The sequence below is a fragment of the Lissotriton vulgaris genome, chromosome 10, assembly GCF_964263255.1.
Source record: "Lissotriton vulgaris chromosome 10, aLisVul1.2, whole genome shotgun sequence".
In the NCBI taxonomy this organism is placed as follows: domain Eukaryota; kingdom Metazoa; phylum Chordata; class Amphibia; order Caudata; family Salamandridae; genus Lissotriton; species Lissotriton vulgaris.
Genome location: NC_141698.1, coordinates 757058944 through 757079827, shown reverse-complemented (window position 1 = coordinate 757079827; position 20884 = coordinate 757058944). Strand labels below are relative to the sequence as shown.

Genomic DNA, 20884 nt, shown 5'->3' with positions numbered 1-20884 from the left:
GCGTTCACAGCCAATTGTATGGGGTTGCTAATTGCATCCTACTTCATTAATATAAATCACGCAGGAAGTTTTGAATATCCCTTTTGCGATGTGACTTATTAGTTCATTAATCACCTCACAATTTCCTCACCTCACCTGTCCAATAGTACACGATGACCTATATTTCTTGATGATTTGTATTCCTAACCGTAAAAATGGGCCAATCAAATGTTTAATTGATCAGTGTAGCATTTTTGTGACTGTAATTATGATTTAGAATGTAATTACATTTGATGTCTTCTTTTGGGTGTGATTCAATTGAATATAGTTATATGCCAATCGAACTGTGTAAAGTATGTTATAATAAAACAACATTACATTTGGGCTTTTAAGAGACCCTGGAACCCTTGCCTTTGCAGCAGAGCCTTATCTATTGCTCATTATTGCTCTCGTTTCCTTCCTGTTGAATTTTACATGCCACATTCTGCGGCTACCAAGGATCAGGCCCATAGGGATGTAGCATCTCTATCTGAGGAATCCACTATAATCTTCATGGGTTCAAAATCAGTCACGTTTAAAGTGAAATTGGGGTTGTGTTTAAGGGACAGGATGTAAATCCCAGAGTCAGCTCTGTGCATTGTTTGCGCCATTTCTATTACACTCAGTTGCCTCACACAATTTGTTAGTGTTGTTTGTGGTATGCAACTCCCTTTGGGGCACTTTATTTTATTCAGTCAAAGGTCCTTGAAGAGAATCCAGTTCCTACAGTCCTAAACCTACCACCCAAAACAGGCAGGTGACAGTGCCTAGATTAGAATAGAGCGGGGCATAATGAGGCAGGTCACAGACTGACACAATAGTTGGTGGTCTGTACTGACGTATCAACCCATCTCCACCGCAGGTCGACCATTATGGACAATATTTCAGAGTTTGCAATTAGTATAATTAAGATGACCACCTTTTTTTGGATATGAAACCTATTTTTTAAAACACCGCCGCTCGGTAAGCAACTTCTTCAAAATGTATCTGTGCATGTAACTAAGAAAAACAGAAAAACCTTTCGTTTATTTTCTATACTAACAGAAATAGTATAATTTCTTTTTGTAGCCGAAATACAATCATTACATTCCATGCTGCGCCTCCAAATCCATAAATTATGTTATGGATTTTATGGCACTGCATTGCATTCACTCCTTCCTTAATCGAACTACCGCCCAGCTGCAGTCGATGCGCATCACACAGGGGGATAGTTATGTGATGGATACAAAGCTGTTCATCTCCTCGGTAACAGCCTCCTTTGCTTTCTGCTCTTCAGACTGGAAAGAGCCTTTATCTTTTCATCCGAGAAGCTCTTAACTTAAACATTGGTAGCCTTATACATTCTTATGGTTCTGGAATTCGTTTTTTTTGGCTCATGTATTACTCATTATAATGTTCTTCTCATTTAGGGCTAGATGTATGTAATTCCCATTTACAGACTCTTAAATACCGAATTTTACCGAATCGGTATTTAAGAGTCTGTAAATGGGAAGGGGGCAGATTTAGGTAATTCCGAATTTAGGAATACCAAGGGCCAGATGTAGGTGAAATAGATTTACCGATTTTTAATTACCGAATTTTACCGATTCGGTAATTAAAAATCGGTAAATCTAAGGGGTGGATATGTAGGTATTCCAGATGTGCTGGAATACCGATTCGGAAGAATTCGGTATTTACCGATTCGGTAAATACCGAATCGGAAATGCCCATTCATTCCTATGGGCTTTGATGCCCATAGGAATGAATGGGCATTACCGAATCGGTATACCGAATTTCACAAGGGTGCAGGGGGTGTCACTTTGACATCCTCTGGCACCCCCAAAACAGGCTCTAAGGGCAGGTCTGCCTGTCACATGGCATAGGTGTGCATGCACACATGTGCATGCACACCGGAATCGGTATTTTACCATCAAATTGGATTTGATGGTAAAATACCGATTGGGTAAGGCCTCTGGGACTCTGAAGAGTCCCACCTACATCTGGGTGCCTCAGAATCGGTAAAATTACCGAATTTTTATTTTACCGAATCGGTAATTTTACCGATTCTGTAAAATAATGCCCCCTACATACCTGTCAACCATTTACCGATCGGTAACGGCCAAAATCGGCTGTTACCGCTTGGTAAATGGCCTCAAACGGCCACCTACATCTGGCCCCAAATCTGTAAGATTCGGTATTTACCGATTCGGTAAATACTGAATCGGTATTGCCCATTGATTCCTATGGGCCTTGAAGCCCATAGGAATCAATGGTAAATACCGAATCCTGCAAGGGTGCAGGGGGTGTCACTTTGACACCCTCTAGCACACCAAGTACAGGCTTGTGTGACATGTGGCACACATACATGCCCTAAGGGCATGTCTGTGTGTCACATGGCACAGGTGTGCATGCACAGATGTGCATGCACACCTGAATTCGGTATTTTACCACACAATAGGATTGTGTGGTAAAATACCGACTCTTAAGGGCCTGTGGCACTCTTAGGAGTGTCAGCTACATATGGATTTACCGATTCGGTAAATATACCGATTCGGTGTTTTACCGAAGCAGTATATTTACCGAATCGGTAAAATTACCGAATCGGTAAAATTACTCATTCGGTAGGCCCCCTACATCTGAAAAGCCTAATACCAGTCGAAAACGGACGAAATCGGCCGTTTACGACCGGTATTAGGGCTCCTACATCTGGCCCTTAGTGTAGTTTTTCTTTATTTGTTTTGTGCCATACTTATTATACTGTAATTGCTTGGCTTGGAGAATTAGTGGTGGCAGAGGAATTATAGATCAGGCATGCAGGTCTAACTTTTAGGGATAAAGGATAGACCTGCATGCTTGGGCTATGTTGGTAGAGTTCATAGAAGCTCTGTGTGAATAACTGCATAACATGGTGGTTCTCCTGAAGACTAACTCTGTACATGGTGGAAACTACAGCATGCACTTACATGTGCTAAGCAACATTTACCACACATAACTGAATTCGGGGGTGCTGGAGAAAGCAATAGGTGGGCTTCCGCAAGGAAGGAAGAAGGATATTGGCGAACAGCAAAAATAGATTTTGCCCGAAAACATGAGAGAACCAGTGCTTGCCAACTGCTTAGAAATATGTCTCATGTTAAGAGAGACAAACAGAAACCACTACATCTATTATAAACAATCTTACGGTGCACCCAAAAGAGGCAACTACCCAGTGTTTAATTTGAGACCGTGGTCTTCAGTGCTCCGCACCGGCACTTAATTGTCAACATCACCACATATGATGTTTGGCTAGCGCTAGCAGTGGCAATTGGTGGTGCAAGCTGTAGTGCCCTTCTGACGAGGGCCCCGGAACTTAACTGTAAACACATAAAGGGTTTATACCAGCTCCTATTCACAAAAAGTACCCTTCCTGCCACTGCGCCCGAAATGCGCCCCACCAGCTTCGCGTCCCGAGGAGAACTCATACACTATATTCTGTTTGATGCATTTCCACTGCTTCTAGGACTCAATCTGAGGATACTAACTTAATTTTAGCCTCTGGTTTCAAATTCCTTCATATTTCCAGAACGTTTTAAAAGTTTCAATTGTACATTGTGTTTCTCATTTATATACATTTTATTAATTTGTTGATATCATTTAATTTTTTTTCAAACAGTCTGGGACCCCCTTAGTATGCTTGGTAGACCTACGGGTGTCCCCTGACCACAGGTTGAGAACCACTGGCCTAGACAAAATTTTACGTTTCTTGAACAATCTGGCTTTATTTATCTGCAATAGCCATCTTTGATAATACACCTGTGATTAATACAGAATTGGATTTTATCAAATCAAAGTAAAAATGAAAACTCTTCATCTTGAGTTCCTCCTACACCAAGTGAAGTTTCATGAAGATGAATTGAAGTATTTGAAATTGGTTTTGCAGAAGTATGGATTTCAACCAAAGACAACTTTTATATTTTTGACAAATGTAATTAGTCCTTTTACCAAGGTTAAAGCTAGTGGATCACACTCATGGGCAATCACTTTAACATGAGAACCAACACAGAGTTTTGCTCTATTGTCCCTGGAGTAATCACATTCTAGCACACTTTGCCCAGAAAAAAATCTGGTGAATAAATGTCATAAAGGGATACAGCATTAAGCATGAACACAACGCCTGCACCGTAATGATATCAACAGTTTAGGACAATACACACAACTCTATTTGCAGTAAACCTTGAAGCTTTTTTAGCCAGGTGTGAGGCTTCTGGGTTAGTTTTGTAAATTGTAAGCTTGAACGTGCCACGGACAGTCTATTAAAAGGGACTTTTGAACGTAAAACTGGGTAAAAATATCAATGAATCATTACAAAACAGTGGTTTACACAGATTTGATCAGAATCATAAAAAGAACTGGAATTATGGGACTATTGGACGCATCATAGGCAGGGAAAAATAGGATTCTAATGATGAACTTTCTAGCAAGATACACATGTGGTCTGAGAGCGCTTTTAATTTCAGTTGCCAATGAATTTGTTAATCAAATTCAATCAAATATACTTCTCTTTGTGTGAGACAAATTAATGTCAAAGGACATTAGAAAGGTTTTTAATTCCCTTTACTCCTCTCCGGTAGAGAGAACCTATTCAGATCTCTGGAGTGTGACATTTCAGACTTCATATAAATAAGCAAATGACAGCCAGTGAGCTGATTAGCGTTGCACTGTGCACTGCTCGCTAGGACTGCATTCCTCCAGCAGGCTCTTCCTGCATTAAAGGTTGTTCTCGCTAGAGTGGGAGAGGTCAAAAGGTGCCCTAGGCAGCAATAAACCTGTCCACATGACAACATTTTACGGACTGCAATCACATGCTGGTTTACAAATCTTTTAAGCTGCAAAATCCATGTTAAACCTTAAAAAGATTCTTTACAAAAATCAGTACCTTGTTTCACATAAATCTTTATGAGCTTTATGTTAGCGGTTGCACCTCTGTGTTGAACTATTTGAAAGTCTACAGATCTGTCTTTTTTCTTAATAAAGATAGTTTAATGGCAGGATCTAACATCTTTTACTTTTTTAAATCACGGATGGTTGTATAATTGCACTAATAGAGCACTCTTCACTACTAATGAATATTGCTATTGTTGCATGCATTATGACGCGGATTTTGAACATAAATCCCCTTGGGTTCGGGAACATTAACCTGTATTGACACAATCATGTCTGCTGATTCTCAGTTTGCCTCATAGGTATATACTTTCTGCCTTCCAGGCATGTACAGATCTATTTTTCGAATGTTTATATTTTTAACACACGTGTGCTGGGTCTATATACGATTGTGAAATATGTTTATGAAGTTCTTGTATATAAGAAAAATCACATCTGCTCCCTTACCTAAAATTATGTAGGACTTACCTTGCATTAATTGACAATGCCCCAAATATTTATTAAGTCTTGCCTTTCTCTCACTAGATGGAGCGATTTCCGCACCTTTAGGCTACAATCATACGAGCCATGACATCTAAAGCTCACTCTTATAGGCATAACTGAAAACTGTGTTATGTAAAGTCCTGTAAACAACAATGTCAAAATGGCTAACTGGCCGAGCGTCTATGAGAGTTTTAAAAACTGACAGGGAAGTCTGAACCTTTCATCTTTCTTATGTTGCTAAACTGAATACGATTAAGTTGGTTAATAAAAGAACCTAATGTTCAAGTACCCATAGACAGCACAGTTTGTTTGCCTGCCCTACCTAAATCATTATTGCATTAAAATTAAATTCTATTCCAAATTAATTTAATGTTCAATAGAAATGGTCTTATCTTCACTTTATCTTTCTAGGGCCCAACAACCTCAAGGTCACGCACTGGGAGCTAGTTTGTGTAAAATAGGATGGTTTGCGTGCCTTTTCAGTGTAGCATTTTCTACGATATTTATTTATAAATGCTGGTTACTAACCTTTATGGTTGGCTAATACCTTAAAATATAACATATGCACTTTGCTGACTGGATCAGCCCTGAAGTGTTCCCAACGGGAAAGTCTAGTAGGACAGGTAACACTTGGTTAGAACTAGTTCAAACATAAATTGATGTTCCTTTAAAAAACACTTGCCATGCTTTGTAATAAGATGAGGTAACAACAAACAAGTGCAGAAGTAGCAATAGTAAGGTACAAGGAAAGAGCTAAAAAATATTTCAACATTGTTATTAATTTAGGAAAGTTATTCCATGCACCAAAACGAATTTGTAACATAGATATAAGCCTTGTTACGTCATTACACAATTTACCTCATCTTTTGCATACAGGTTGACCTCAGAATGTACAGTTAGGAGAAGTACATAACGAACTTCCCACATACCATTTTCAGCAATTTGTACGAAGTTTCCTTCATAATTTGCTCATCTGTGGCTTAGCTTTGATTTTCTGCCTCCCTGTTTTCTCTTTATCATGTGCGTGAAAGGGTGACCCGTGATCCTCTCTGTTATCCCTCAGAATTTTTCGTTCGGTACCTTGCTTCCCTGATAAGTTATGGGACACTTCCACTCTGCCTGCTTTGTAGGAAGACTTTAGTCCAGTCTAGGCAGGCAAGTACCACAATGCTTGGTTATGGTCCTCCAGCAGTTAGTTCTAAACCAAGACTTGACGTCTGAACGCAGAATATGAAGAGCCTGGGAGGAGAGAGGCTAGCCTGGGCTTCTGTAGCAGTCTCATACCAAGTCAGACCTTAGTGCTGGTGGGTTCACTTGTGTAGACAGTAATTGATCTTTGAGTTCTGATTCTTTGCCTCAGAGCAAACTTGATATATTTCTCCCATGGGGGCGGTGAAGTGCAAGGGGTGCCATACTCAGGGCATGCTTTTCCAGAGTGTCTTTTCTGCCCTGAGCCCACCTCCACCAAAGATGCTGCCATATCCCTCTGTACCTATGAACTGTCTCAGTGGATAGCATTAGTTTGCTTCTATAGGTTTTTGACAGAAGCTCTCAAGTGGCATCCGGCTGCCCAATAGCTTTCACCTGATCTCCTAAGTCAATTCTTCTTTCGAGCATTTTTCACTGTTGCTGGCTTCTGATAACTCAGCCTGAGCTCTGCAGCATTGGTGTCATTTACATCGTGTTTCCCCACACATGCCTACTCTGTCACTTGGATCCTCATTGCCGTCTTTGCCTGCAAGTCTCCAATGTTTCTGTTAACCCTTTTTGTCGCAGACAACTTTTACCACCTTTGCATGCTTCTGGGTGGGCTTGGTGTTCATTTAAAGGCAGTAGTCAGAAGATTTGCAGCAATTCACAGCAAGTTATCATGAATAAATATATATGGATATAATATTATACAGTGGCAGTTACCATTATGTAGTTATACTTGAGTCAGAGTTTTCATAGGAAGAGCGTTTTCTGTTTTGCTATTAACTTTTGTGCCATTTGACGAATCTTGACAACACTTTCCAAACAGGTCATCCACCTCAACTCCTTCCTGAGAAGTTTCAGGTGTTCCATAAATCAGGGGCAGAGAAAACGGGGAGGTGGCATCGCAAAACACTTTTCCCTATGCTTTTTTCCATTGGGAAACATTTGACAAGACTTCACCACTTTGGGATCCTGGCAAACAGCCTCAGATGGATCTCATCCTTCCTCAAAGGACAAACCCATAGAATCCGCCTACCACCTTTCACCTCAAAACCAAAGAGCACCATCAGCGGTTTTTCTCAAGGTTCATCGCTCATCCCCACCCTCTTCAACACGTACATAACGCCCCTGGCATACATCATCAGAACCCACAATTTCAACATCATATCCTATTCTGATAGCTCCCAGCTCATCCTCTCTCTCTCTCATCAGACCCCTCAATCACAAAACCAACTTCCACAACTGCACGACTAACATCGCCGACTGGATGAAGACCAACTGTCTGACGCGCAACAATGACAAGACCGAAATGCTGATCTTTGGAAACAACGCCTCTCTATGGAATAACACCTGGTGGCCCGCCCAACTTGAAACCACTCCCACTCCGACAGACCATGTCCGCAATCTTGGCATCATCCTGGAGAGAAAACTCACCATTAAATTACAGATCAGCGTAGTCTCTGTCGCCTGCTTCCACATCCTACGAATGCTCTGAAAGATCTCCAAATGGCTCCCCATTAGTATGAGAAAAAACGTAACCGAAGTCCTGGTTACCATCTGCCTGAACTACCGCGACACATTACGCAGGAACCACCACCCAACTCATGAAGACAGTCCAGACGATACAGAACATACAGAACTCAGCTGCCAGACTCATCCTCAACCTACCCAGACGGACCCACATCACCCCCTCACCTCAAGAACCTCCACCGGCTCCCCATCCAGGAAAAATGCCAATGCAAGATGCTAATACACGCCTACAAAGCCCTTCACAACCAAGGACCAGCATACATCAACCACCGCCTGAATTTCCTCCAACCCCTCAGAGTCTCAGGTTTTAGCAAGTTCTCGTGATAACAAAGGCAATTTCATGTGATATTCTGAAACTTTGTGGAGATGATTACACAACACTACAGTTTCTGGTGTGAGCTCAAACGCTCCTAGACCAGATCCATGCCAGAGTTTCAGGATAACAACTGTTCATGTAAATAGGTTCCAGTTAGACTATTTGAGTGTGGGTTTCTTTACGTGCATCTCCCTGGTATCTGGCATGGACTCGGGTCCCCAGGACCGGCGTTCCCCACTAAGGCGTTCACCAGTACTACGTTAAGATAATGCATGGGTTCCCATTCATAGCTTGTTAAAAAAATGAACAACAATGACAAAGCTCTGAAACAGGACGCATCTGTGCTGTACTCTCCTAAACAAACAGCCCCAAGAGCGACATATCTAGAAAAAAACTGTCCTGAACTTACTTTCTTGTAGTTTTATTTCTTTTGAATGTTTTTGAAGAAAGTCTTTAGGGCAGGGTGCTTCCACTTTCGGTGGTCCCATTGTTTTGTTTGGGCATTTGTTTTTCTGAGCCTCCTGCTTTACTTGTCCCCTGAACGTTGATGTATACCTTAAGAAATAGAAAATACAAACAAAATGGGAGTGCAAGACATAAATATGAACTTACATTTTTAAACCAGATTAATTATTAGCCTCATTCAGTATTTGGCAGAGCTTCAATCCAGCCAAACGTGCAGCCCCCCCCCCCCCCCCCCCCCCCATAACCCCACCCCTTCGTCTAGAGTCAGGTAAAAAGCTAGGGTTTCTAGTTGTAATGCCACAGGGCTTCCAGGTCACATTACAGATAGCTCTGGCCTATTCACTGTGGGGCAACTACCACTGTTTTTCTTGCCTTCTTCCACCATGCAAGGCATACTCGTAGAAAACTTTGTGTGTATATGGCCCAACCATTTTTGTCTTTTTGTTTTTAGGAAACAAACTTCTGCCTTGGGAGTTTGCATCCGAAAAACAAACAATGAATGTCTTTGGTAACAAAAATGGTGTCAGCTGAGCATTCCTCTGTGTTTTGAGTGCATTTGCCGCACCACCGAATCTAGTGAAGGCGTGGAGAACTCCCCCAGGCAGATGGGCTCTTTAAACATGGCGGACTGTCTACCAGGGCAGGAAGAAGCATTGGCCTTGGTTGTTGTTGCAAAATAGCAGGCCGCCTGCCAAACACCGAATAAGACTGCACATGACTTATTTTAGCTCTTTTACATTCTTGTGTGGTAGTGCAACAAATTCCTATCCTGGAATTAAGTGTTACTACATATATGTGCGTGTGTGTTTCAGTGAGGAAAAAACAATGCCAGCTTTGTACTTCTTGTTTCGATGGCTGTGCTCGGCCCAGTGCCCTTCTACCACTGATGCCTGAAAATAGAACTTTCCGTGCCAATAGGCTGCTGGAGGGCACTGTGCCCTCGTTTCAAGACAAACACAGCGCTTGCTAAGTACTGTGGCTCTAAGAAAAGCCCTGGGCTCTATTCAAAGAGGCCAAACGCCACTCCCAGCATAGGAGGTCTAGATGGAGTACAGCTCTGCTTCCAGCTTGCTGAATGTAATATGATTTCCTAATAAATAGCAGAATGGGTGACAACAGCCTATAGTGACCCATTCCAGTCTTTCTAGCTAGCATTGCCTCTCTAAATATAGGTCTTTTTTGTCACTATAGCCTTCCTTTTGCATGGGTCCTCTAAAACAATACAAAGCCTTCCCAAGAGACTATGCCTTATCCATTAGTGTCTTCAATAACCCGGTATCTTCCCTCACAGAAAATCCTCAGAAGACTCCAGACCATACAGAACGCTGCAGCCCGACTCATCCAGGACCTCCCCAAATGGCTTAGCTAAGTTACAGACAGGGTTATAGTTATTGGATATGTGACTCTGATGTTTAAGGTGGGCAGGCATACCCAACAGTGTTGTTCCCTGCCTCCATTACTGTTTGCCCTGGATATAGAACCCCAGGATTTCAGACTCTGCGAGAAGCACATACAAAGGTGACTGCATTTTCCTGACGCACAGGTTGCTATCATCTCTCTACACAGACAACATAATACTATTTGTGAGCGATCAGGGGGGGAAACGTGGCCTGATATTTCAGGATATTATTTATTTCTAAGAATACACAGGTCTGTGCCCTAATTGGTACAAATCTGACATCTTCCCTCTTACAGATGACACTTTGTGAATCACCTTAGATTTCCCACTAACATGCAGAAAAAACTCGGTACAATATCTAGGTATAAAAATCAATACAACTACTGATGCGATTCTTTGGGACAATAAAAGCAACTCGAGGCAAGTTGAACGTTGGACCAGTCGCTCCCTCACCCTTGCTGGCAGGCTCGCTCTAGGAGGATGAGTGTTCTCTCTACATTCTTATACCTCTTCATAGATAATTCTATTCCCCGGGAAAACAAATGTTTACTTGGCTTTGACCCCTTGTTATGGGATTCATCTGGGATGTGAGGCTTCCTTGAGTGAGCTGAGTGAGACTCGCACAGGCATATGGGGTTGCTTTCCCAGACCCTGTGCCAGTGGTGTAACACAGGCCCCCACAGCCCCTGCGGTGCCGGGGGCGGGCAGAGCTGCAAGGGGCTCCCTCAGCACAGTACTCTGGCCTGAGAGCTCCGGATTAAATCCAGAGAGGGGGCACCTCTGTGTACCCTGCCGGGGGACTCCCTCAACTTTCGTTACGCCACTGCCCTGAGCTCCACATTCTTGCAGCACAGAGACATTATACTATATACTGGATGAGCCTGAAATTCCTCTCACTACATCTCCCAATCGAGAGATACCCATTAGAGCTGGGCAGACTAGTTATGGCACTAGCCATTAAAAATCCAAGACCCGGTAATATAATAATAATAATCCACATTTGTAAAGCGCGAACAATCACCTGTAAGGGTCTCTAGGCGCTGGGGGCCGTCAGGAAGATTAAGTAAGCTATTGCTCAGAGTCACATGGTGCTGGGCTAACCTGCCGCCGGAGCCGAGGATCGAACAGTGATCCCCAGATTCCAGCGTCAGTCACCCTGGCCGCGGCGCCACACCTCTACCTACATATATGAAAACAGTTTGGTGTACTAATTGGGTGATGTGAACAATGGACATTCCTCAGCAAAGCCATTCTCTGTAAACCCTGCCCTACTCCCCACACTGGATAATTCAGCATGCACTACATGGTCACGATAGGTCGTTACAAGACAACTTTTGCTTATATAGACCAAGACTGCCTTTTCCTTACACTCGACCAATTTTGGACATTAGGCAACCTCAATTCACTTGACCCTTTTGCCTACCCTATGCTGCTGCAACATATTAGAGTGGTTTCCTTCTGAATCTACCGATGTTCACCCCACTCACACAGATGTATCGTTCCTCGACCACAAGGGGCTGGATCTAGGGACGATATACAATGACTGAGTGCCTTCTTCCTCCTGCCACCTCAAACACTGTTAGGGAGCGATGGGAGTCCGACCTGCGGCTGCCCCCATCTAAGAAGATATGTAGTTACTGTTGTCAGCAGATAAAACGGTTTTCTCTTAATTAAAGGCATAGATTAATCTATTTTAATGTTAATAATCATGTGCATTACACCCAGCTCTGATTACATCAGATGGACAAATCCTGGACTCCTGAAAGTCCATTGTGCTCCATTGACCCTATTGATTTCATGCACCTGACTTGGGCTTCTCCTCCAATTGCTTTTTGATCAGAGGTTGCTCGGGTGATTGGGGAAACAACTATTCCCACGCCCATGCTGTTGATAACTCTTGCCCAAAGAGGAAAGTGATTGCCCGGCTTCAAGTGCTTGCCATGTGCAGGGTTTACGGCGCATGGCTGAAGGGCCCTGTTCCCATGCTTGGTGACCGGTTGAAGGATACCACATTCTGTAATAAACAGGTTGCAACGTATACATCGTGTCAGTTCCAAGAGTGAGACCTAGAGCTACATGGGGTCCATACTGGGAATATATGCTACAAGCAATTGGTATTGGAGAGAGGCCTCAGGCTCCGTCTTGAGCTCAGCTTCCTCCCTTGAGCAGGGGCCCAGCTCGTGGCATGACGGGCCACTTCCTGGTTCCCTGACTGCAACTTGGGGCTGTGCCTTGGCCTGGTGTGTATTGCTGAGTTGGGGTTTACCCTAGCTAAAGTTTTTTGTATCCATCATTGCCATGTTTTTCCTTTTATAATTTTTAGGTCGAGCCTGGGCAGTGCATGTGCTGCTCTGTGAGCCATGCTGTATTAGAGCATGTACTTGAAGCCCCGCCCACTCTATGCCCACATTTGTCATGGGCTTGTGTCATAGTCCTTCTTAAATGCCGATTTCTGATTTGATATTAGACTTGTTACTCCCTCCTTAGTACCGCCTTGTCTTGATTTGTAACCTCACATGAGGACTGCCCCTTTTACTTTGGTTGTTACATGGTACGTCTTCTTTAGTTCGTAAGCAGACTCTTACTCTTACTGCAGGAGGGCAGAAGGGTTTCTTGTGAGCATTTGTTGGAACCGGCTTGTTTATTTAACTCGTAGCAAACGGGGAGCTCTAGAGGGGCCATGGGAGACAGAAGGGGCAGCTCATCGATACCTTCAAGCATTTGGAATGAAATAGGTCTCGTATATGCGAACGTTTAAGCTATTGGCCGTGTAAATGACAATGCCTTTAATGTATGTTTTAAAAACCGAATCATAAATAAAAGACATTGTCATTTACAATGTCAATGGCTCAAACTCACAAAAATGCGGGACCTATTGCATTGCAGATGCTTGTTTTTCCTAGGCTCAGTTCCATTAATAATCATGTCCTTCCTTTGTTTTTCCTTTTTTGTATATTATTATGCCGAAATCATATATTATCTTTATACCTTTTTTAAAACTCAATAAGAAGATTATAAATAAATCAAATCATCCAATGGACCAAGACAAGTGTGGACGATGCTAGGTAATGAGAACATGTATCATCAGATGTTCAAAACGGTCACTGGTTGATTGTAGTTTGCAGAATGCTCACAAGACTGTGTCAAGACAAATGGGGAGCTTCTACTGTTAATAAAGCTGATCTCCTTTAGTGAACTGAAAATGGTTCTAATGGTCTTGATGTATATGATCGTGTTTTGCTAGTCCATTGTACACAACTACTTGTTAACACAGACCAAAGTCAGCCAATGTTAGCATTTCAAACTTCTCAAGTGATTGAAACGATTGCAGGTCAAAGAGATCTAATGTTAGGTAGAATCCATTCACTTTTCTGATGACAATAACATTAATAGAAGTAAATGCTCCTCCTCTTCTTGAATGCAGCACATTTCCTAAGAGCATTAACAGAACATGTGTCTGCCATAGCTGTTGGAGATGCTAAATGAGGAGCATGATTTTAGACATCGGCAGTTGCCTCACTTGTAGTTAACTGTGGGCTTCTGCAAGTCTCCGGGTATTCTTAGTGCCATGTGACCAACAGTGGTAGTCAATAGAAAGCCTTCCACTGACTGATTTTGGGTTCACCTCCAGAAGTGAAAGACTGGACAGCGCCTAACCCCAAGTGAAGCCAGTGGGGTTATGGCCTCGGTCATGGCTAGAGTGGTAAGGCGTGATCTCCTTCTCATCGGTCTACTTGTCACAAACGAAGCAAAGGAAGAGTTGCCAAAGTAATGCTTGGGGCAAAAGAAAGAACCTGTCTGCAACAGAAACCTCGACTTGCCTATTATATTGTTGTATGTATAGTCAATTTATACATACGTTCTCAAATATGTTTATTTAGTGCAGCTATTAAAATGTGTGTCGAGTGAAGTGTGGTCACATCACAAAGACATTTGCAAGAATCTGGCTTACACGTAATCATTTTTTCACTCTTGGGGAGTCTGACTAGTGATTCTTTAATGTGTATTGCTCTCTGTAGGGCCTTTCTATTGTAGGATCTTTGAATGCCCCTCTGTGTATTACATACTTTTCATATTGCAAGACATAGCGGATATCCATCTGGTAATCCACATTATGTTATTCAATTGTGTACTAATTTAAATGAGATGGTCTTATTAAGTGTAATAATCTATGCAGGTATCTTGCAGCAAGCACCAGCTTGCTGACCGACGTCTCTTAGAACTTTCTCACACATCCTATTCCACTAGCATCATCACAGGGACATCATAATCAAGAACTCTGTGCAGGAAGAAATCTAAGTAGTATGCCATCCTTCAAGCTTCTAATTTAAATTCTAGAGAGCATAACGGAACAGGAGAGATTATAAATGTATAATGTCATTCAACTATATTACAGAATTTTAGAATATTCTTATAGAGTGCTCCATATTTGCATTACATGTGTGTTTTGGTAGTTTTTGTTATGTTTCAAAGAAAATTAACTGCCTCAGTGAGTCAGTTTTCAGTTTTAGCTATAAGGTTAGGAAGAGCCCACATCATGTATATGAATACTTGATGGTCTAAATGTAATTTCCTTTGTTCACATCTGTCTCCCTAATAATAATAACGCTATTTGGATTCATTGTTTTCATGCCAATGTATGTATGTATCTATTTAGAAGGTTTATAGGGTGAAACCCCTTGGTGCAAAAAAAAAAACCTGAATGCTAAAAAGGAATGGTTACAAAATTGGTTACCATTAGTACAGGGAAGAGGGTTATAAGGGATAGTTTAGAGCATGGGTACTCACAAACTTTCTCTCGGGGGCCAAATTTACAGTTTGGTTTGTGTCCGAGGGCCACATCGTTGGGGGGGCAGGGTCAGTGGGGGAGGGGGAGGGGCTAGAGCAACAACATAAAACTGACCATGAGGTTGATCATAGGTCCCTGCAGCGGACGCCTTCGTCCACTGAGCCGTCCCGGCATACACACATCTCTCTCGGTCTCCCTCCCTCTCTCTAGCTCTCTCTCCCTCTCACCCTCCCTCTCTCCTGTCTTCCTCTGTCTCACTCCGACTGTCTCACTCCCTCTCTCTCACTCCCTCTCTCTCACTCCCTCTCCGTCCCCCTCCCTTTCCCTCCCTCTCACTCACTCTCTGTCTCACCCCCTTTCCCTCCCTTTCCCTCCCTCTCCGTCTCCTTCCCTTTCCCTCCCTCTCACTCCCTCCCTCTCTGTCTCCTTCCCTTTCCCTCCCTCTCACTCCCTCCCTCTCTGTCTCCATCTCACTCCCTCTCCCTCCCTGTCCGTCTCACTCCCTCTCCGTCTCACTCACTCCCTCTCCCTCCCTCTCCCACTCATTCACTCTCACTCTCTCCCTCTCTCTCACTCGCTCACTCCCTCCCTCTCACTCCCTCTCCGTCCCCCTCCCTTTCCCTCCCTCTCACTCACTCTCTGTCTCACCCCCTTTCCCTCCCTCTCCTTCCCTTTCCCTCCCTCTCACTCCCTCCCTCCCTCTTACTCCCTCTCACTCACTCACTCCCTCTCATTCACTATCTCCCTCACTCCCTCTCTCTCTCTCCATCCCTCCCTCCCTCTCTCCCACTCCCTCCCTCTCACTCACTCCCTCCCTCCCTCTCACTCCCTCTCACTCACTCACTCCCTCTCATTCACTCCCTTTCCGTCTCACTCACTCACTCCCTCTCCCTCCCTCCCCCACTCATTCACTCTCACTCTCTCCCTCTCTCTCACTCGCTCACTCCCTCCCTCTCACTCCCTCCCATTATCTCTCTCCCTCTCACTCTCACTCACTCTCACTCACTCCCTCCCTCTCACTCACTCACTCACTCCCACTCACTCACTCACTCACTCCCACCATCCCTCCCACTCCCTCCCTCTCACTCACTCCCTCTCACTCACTGACTCCATCCCTCTCACTTACTCCATCCCTCTCACTTACTCCATCCCTCTCACTTACTCCATCCCTCTCACTCACATCCATCCCTCTCACTCACTCCCTCCCTCTCACTCACTCTCTCATTCACTCCCTCCATCTCACTCACTCCCTCCCACTCACTCCCTCTCACTCCCTCTCACTTACTCCCTCCCACTCACCCCCTCTCCCTCACTCACTCCCTCCCTCTCAACCCCTCTCTCTCTCCCTCTCACACTCTCCCTCTCACTCACTCCCACTCACTCACTCCCACTCACTCACTCCCACTCACTCACTCCCACTCATTTACTCATTCTTTCTCACTCCCTCTGTCACTCACTCCCTCTCAGTCACTCACTCCCTCTCAGTCACTCACTTCCTCTCCCTCACTCCCTCTCCCTCCCTCACTCACTCCCTCTCACTCTCACTCCCTCTCACTCCCTCTCTCTCACTCCTTCCCTCCTTCCCTCTCACTCACTCACTCCCTCTCACTCTCTCTCTCCCTCTCACTCTCTCTCTCCCTCTCCGTCTCCCTCCCCTTCCCTCCCACTCCCTCTTTCACCTCACCCTGCCTGTGCGCCAGCCGGGGCACACACACACAGCCGCACCCGAGCACTTCACAGGTCATTAAAAGACCATTTGCATGTTAATGATGCCTTTTTATTTCACCTCTCCTTAGGCTCCTGCAGCTTTACTCTGGCCATTACTAGGATCGCAGGCCGTCAGCTCCCACAGAGCAGCAGAGTCTCTCGCGCTGCTGCAGACACTTTAAAAAAAAAACTCGGGAAACACAGTTATGATGTCTCGGGGGTCCGCAGGCCGCCAGGAAAGGCTTGCCGGGCCGCCACTGGCCCGCGGGCCGTACTATGAGTACCCCTGGTTTAGAGGATTTCGGAGTGAAGGGGTGTTATATTGTGCTTTGCTTTCCTTTTTAGTTGCCCTATGAGGCCATCATAGACTGTCCTCTCAGTTTCTAATTCTGGCTTGCTGTGAAGACTATTGATGGAGAGTGCAGTGGTTGCTACACATCTGCTGTGCCTTACAAGGAGTGGCAGTGACTAGTCCGGTGCTGATAATCATTTGTTCAGATTTCTTCTAACTAGCTGTGGCAAGCGATTTTGCCATTTTAGCAGTGGGCATGTGGAATCTTACTACACCACAGGCATTCTTACCACTGACAGAGAACTGATAATGAAGTTGTAGTATGCATGTATTGTACTGTTTAAGTAATTACTAGGTTGCTTTAAGGAATGTCTCAGTTATGTTCTATCTGATGTTCTTAGAATTGTATGATGTGATGTTATTCTCATTCTGAGCCTGTACTCTCAAGTTACTGGTCGTGGGTTATTTACTCTTGGATTAAATTCTAAACTTAAACATATTTATTCTTGTCTACTTGGATTTATTCATATGAAGAACCTTACTACAGAAGTGGGAAGAATGAAGGGAGCATTAAAAACATTATATATCTACATTTGAGGATGTGGAGTTAAATCCGGAAAAGAAGAAAACATTTTTTTGCACTGCCTAGGTCCTAGTGAACTACAAGGGTTTAAGTGTATTGAAAAGGAGAAAAGACAACCAGGGCAGGGAATGTTTTTACAAACTTGGAGGCGTGTTCCTCCCCATATGTATTAGTAGCACCTAATCATCATAATGTTTCCATAGAAAACAGGGTAAAGAAGAGTGCTGAAGATTATGTGGCTGCCCCTAAGAAGTGGAGAAGTGGGCGGTGACATGCTTATTTGGTACCTTGCATGTCTGATAGGTCAGGGACCGGAGGCGTAAATCAGTGAGATTCAGAGGGTGTGAATCTCAAATTTATCAACTAAAAAAACAGTAAGCCACAAGGTGAATGGGTCAGATGACCGAGGTTCGGGATGAACTGTTCGTGAGGAGCAGGGTCAGTACTGGTTTGCATTAGTAGGGCTCTGGGCTGATTTAGAGTTTGGCTGACAGGAACTCCATTGCAACTGCAAAAAAGTACCCTGCCTGCAAAACTCAATTTTGAGTCGGAGGAATGCAAGTTTTCATTGGTGGAGTAAAATGTACTCCATCGGTGCAAAGGTTCTTCTGATGGTCAAATGAAGTAGGGTTGTCAGAGGTAAGCCATCTGACCATCTCCTCTATTTAGAAAGGATGGTCAGATGGCTTTTTTGTACTGTCTATCCTGGTGACGGGAGACGGTAAAAAAAGAAAAACTGACCACCATACACTGGGAGAAATTTCCCATTTTGTTGGGAGGCATTTGTTTTTTTATTTTTCAAAAACAAGCTCCCGCTTTGGTTTTTGCTTTTTCAAAAATATAAATCTTTGGAAAGGTTTGAAATCTGGCTACCATGTTTGAAGGAGCAGTCAGCCAAACTTTTGCTACATTGACAGGAATCATTCCCATTACAGTGTTTCCTGTCAATGTATAGAGATATTTGTGGGGAATGCAGAAATGTCTAAATTTGATGGGTGATGTAAAGGCAGGGTGGCAGATGTATAGTCCTCCGCCACCCGGGCTGTCTTTCCTCAGTCTGCCAAACCCTAAACCAGGCGCTCTCTCTAGTGTGACACTGTGGCTGAAAAATGATGGTTTGGAATGCCACCCTGACTGATTGCCTGTTGTTTGACAATATGAAAGCATTGGTCCTATTCCCTTTTGGGTGTTTGAGTGTTAATAGTATACTTAGAAATCTTAGAATGGAGCAGCTTTCAAACCTACTACTGAAATGATTGTGAATTCCAAAAAGTAGTAAATTTGTATACATTTAAGGAGTACTTGTATGAGTGAAGATTTGCTACTTTTTTGGTAAACCGGACACTATAAATATTCAAGTTCCTTATCCAAAGAATTAACAAGCTAAAACCTCTTAGTGAACTCATGACAACACGAAAACCCAACACTGACATAGCAGACACGACGCAGGGCCTCCAGACCAAACTACAAAGCCAAGAAAGCATTTATTTGGAGGATTTCACACCCCAAACTCACCCCCTGAAGCCATGCACCTGGGACCAAATCGTCATAAACACAGCTAATCCTAATATTCAGGACGAGTTATGGGCGAAAGCGGAGTCAATGGTGGAGGTGCGCCATGGCTGTTCTAGTAAAAATGAAAAAGGAAGATGTATTTCCGAAAGCCAGGAGCAATAGGAATGGTTATCGCGATCAGACCAACAATTGAAAATGAAACCGAGTTTTTGTTTAGGGTGCCATTTGTCGATATGTGCATTTTAAACATGGCCCTTTGCAAAATGTCATGCTTCAATGTGCAATTCTAAGAGAATTGTATCTTATACTTCCTTCAACATTTCTGAGAGGAAACTGTTGGTACGAGAGAATTAGACTAATGTTTGGCTGCTGTTCATTTTGGTTAGTAATACTTTCTGACGCGTTTAAGGAACATATCAGCTAAGAATCCAACATTACAACTATGCATAGAAAAGAAGACTGACTTTAATGATACATACACCTCACTTCTTAATACGTACCTAACCACCTTTGGTACTGCCCCCTCTTCTCGCGGTATGAGGTTATAGATATTCTCTGAGGGGCAAAAATCAGTCATTTTAGCGAGTCGATGAGTGTCAATGCTAGTGGAAATGATTCCCCTCTACTGTGCTTCTCTTTTCCTGCTTTCCTCTTAGGTGCCCTCGCTGGTCCCTAGGCTCATCAGTCCAGAGTACACGGGAAAGGAATGAGCACCACGCTAGTCCCATTTGTTACCTTCTCTATGGATACCGTTTCCGGGCAACGCTTTTGTTGCCTTGGTGAAGCGTTCCATATGCGGAAGTTCCACTGGAACGTCACTTCCTGAGCAGCTTCCATTGCACAGCACATAAAGTAAGATGATAATCATAAACAGCCCCCAAATACCTTGAGCCAATAATTCAAATTATGTTTGTTTTCAAATATGATTTCCCTAAGCGTGGATGAAATTGTGTAAAGCGTACAAGGCGGATTTGCTATTTCTATATCTGCTTTGTTACTTCACCAGATTATAAAACGTTATGAAACAACTTCCTCGTCTATATATACACAATATTGTTTAGTTAAGACAAACTTAAAAATGCCCCTGCCCGAGTTACGCGCGGTGTGGTCTGAATAATAGACATTGCAACTCAAACATGGCCGCTCTAGTTACATGATGGGATAGGTTGCTCTACTTTTCAGATCAGTGAACGTTATATGGGAATTTAAGGCCATATTCTATGTAACAACCACCCCCCGTCATTCTATCATTTCGTCGATTGCTGTTCCTCTTCAAGAGCCTGCGGCTTATTCGATGTGCGGTCTAGTGCTTAACGCGTCTAGCCGTACTGGCGACTTCAGTACGTGTTTTGACACGTTGTTATCGCATAATATTTTCGTCAGTCTGCCAGCTGGTGAAACCTCGAGGCAGTTCAGGTTCATGTGCAGGAGAGATCTGCAACCACGTCTAACGCTATGGCAAGTGCGGGAATGCTCGAGGTCGCCTCTTGCTGTAAGTTTGTGCAAATGGGAAGTGAATGCTCCCATTTTCAACATTTGTAGAGGATCCAAGTGAACAGGGCTAGTAATCTCTGCTGGGGGCTGCAATCCGAATTTTGCTGAAAGGGTAATCGTTAACGCCTTTCACCTATAAATTAGTAGCGTTACCCAGTACCCAAAATTACTCAAAATTTTGCTAAGGTGGGGATCAATGG

The 20884-nt window shown here is 43.6% G+C and overlaps 2 protein-coding genes across 2 annotated transcripts in view; one reads left to right on the top strand and one right to left on the bottom strand.

Annotated features, from left to right (window-relative positions):
- The window catches only part of ENKUR (enkurin, TRPC channel interacting protein), a 68658-nt gene extending 48724 nt beyond the window's left edge, over positions 1-19934 (bottom strand). The window contains exons 1-2 of the mRNA XM_086941660.1: positions 19691-19934; positions 8850-8995 (exon numbers count right to left, since the gene is read on the bottom strand). Of these exons, the coding sequence (XP_086797786.1) occupies positions 8850-8995; positions 19691-19767 (223 nt within the window). The 5' untranslated portion in view covers positions 19768-19934. The remainder of the gene's footprint in view (positions 1-8849; positions 8996-19690) is intronic.
- Positions 19935-20552: 618 nt separating this feature from the next.
- Positions 20553-20884, top strand: part of THNSL1 (threonine synthase like 1) — a 52007-nt gene continuing 51675 nt past the window's right edge. The window contains exon 1 of the mRNA XM_086941659.1: positions 20553-20682. Coding sequence (XP_086797785.1) covers positions 20646-20682 — 37 coding nt within the window. The 5' untranslated portion in view covers positions 20553-20645. The remainder of the gene's footprint in view (positions 20683-20884) is intronic.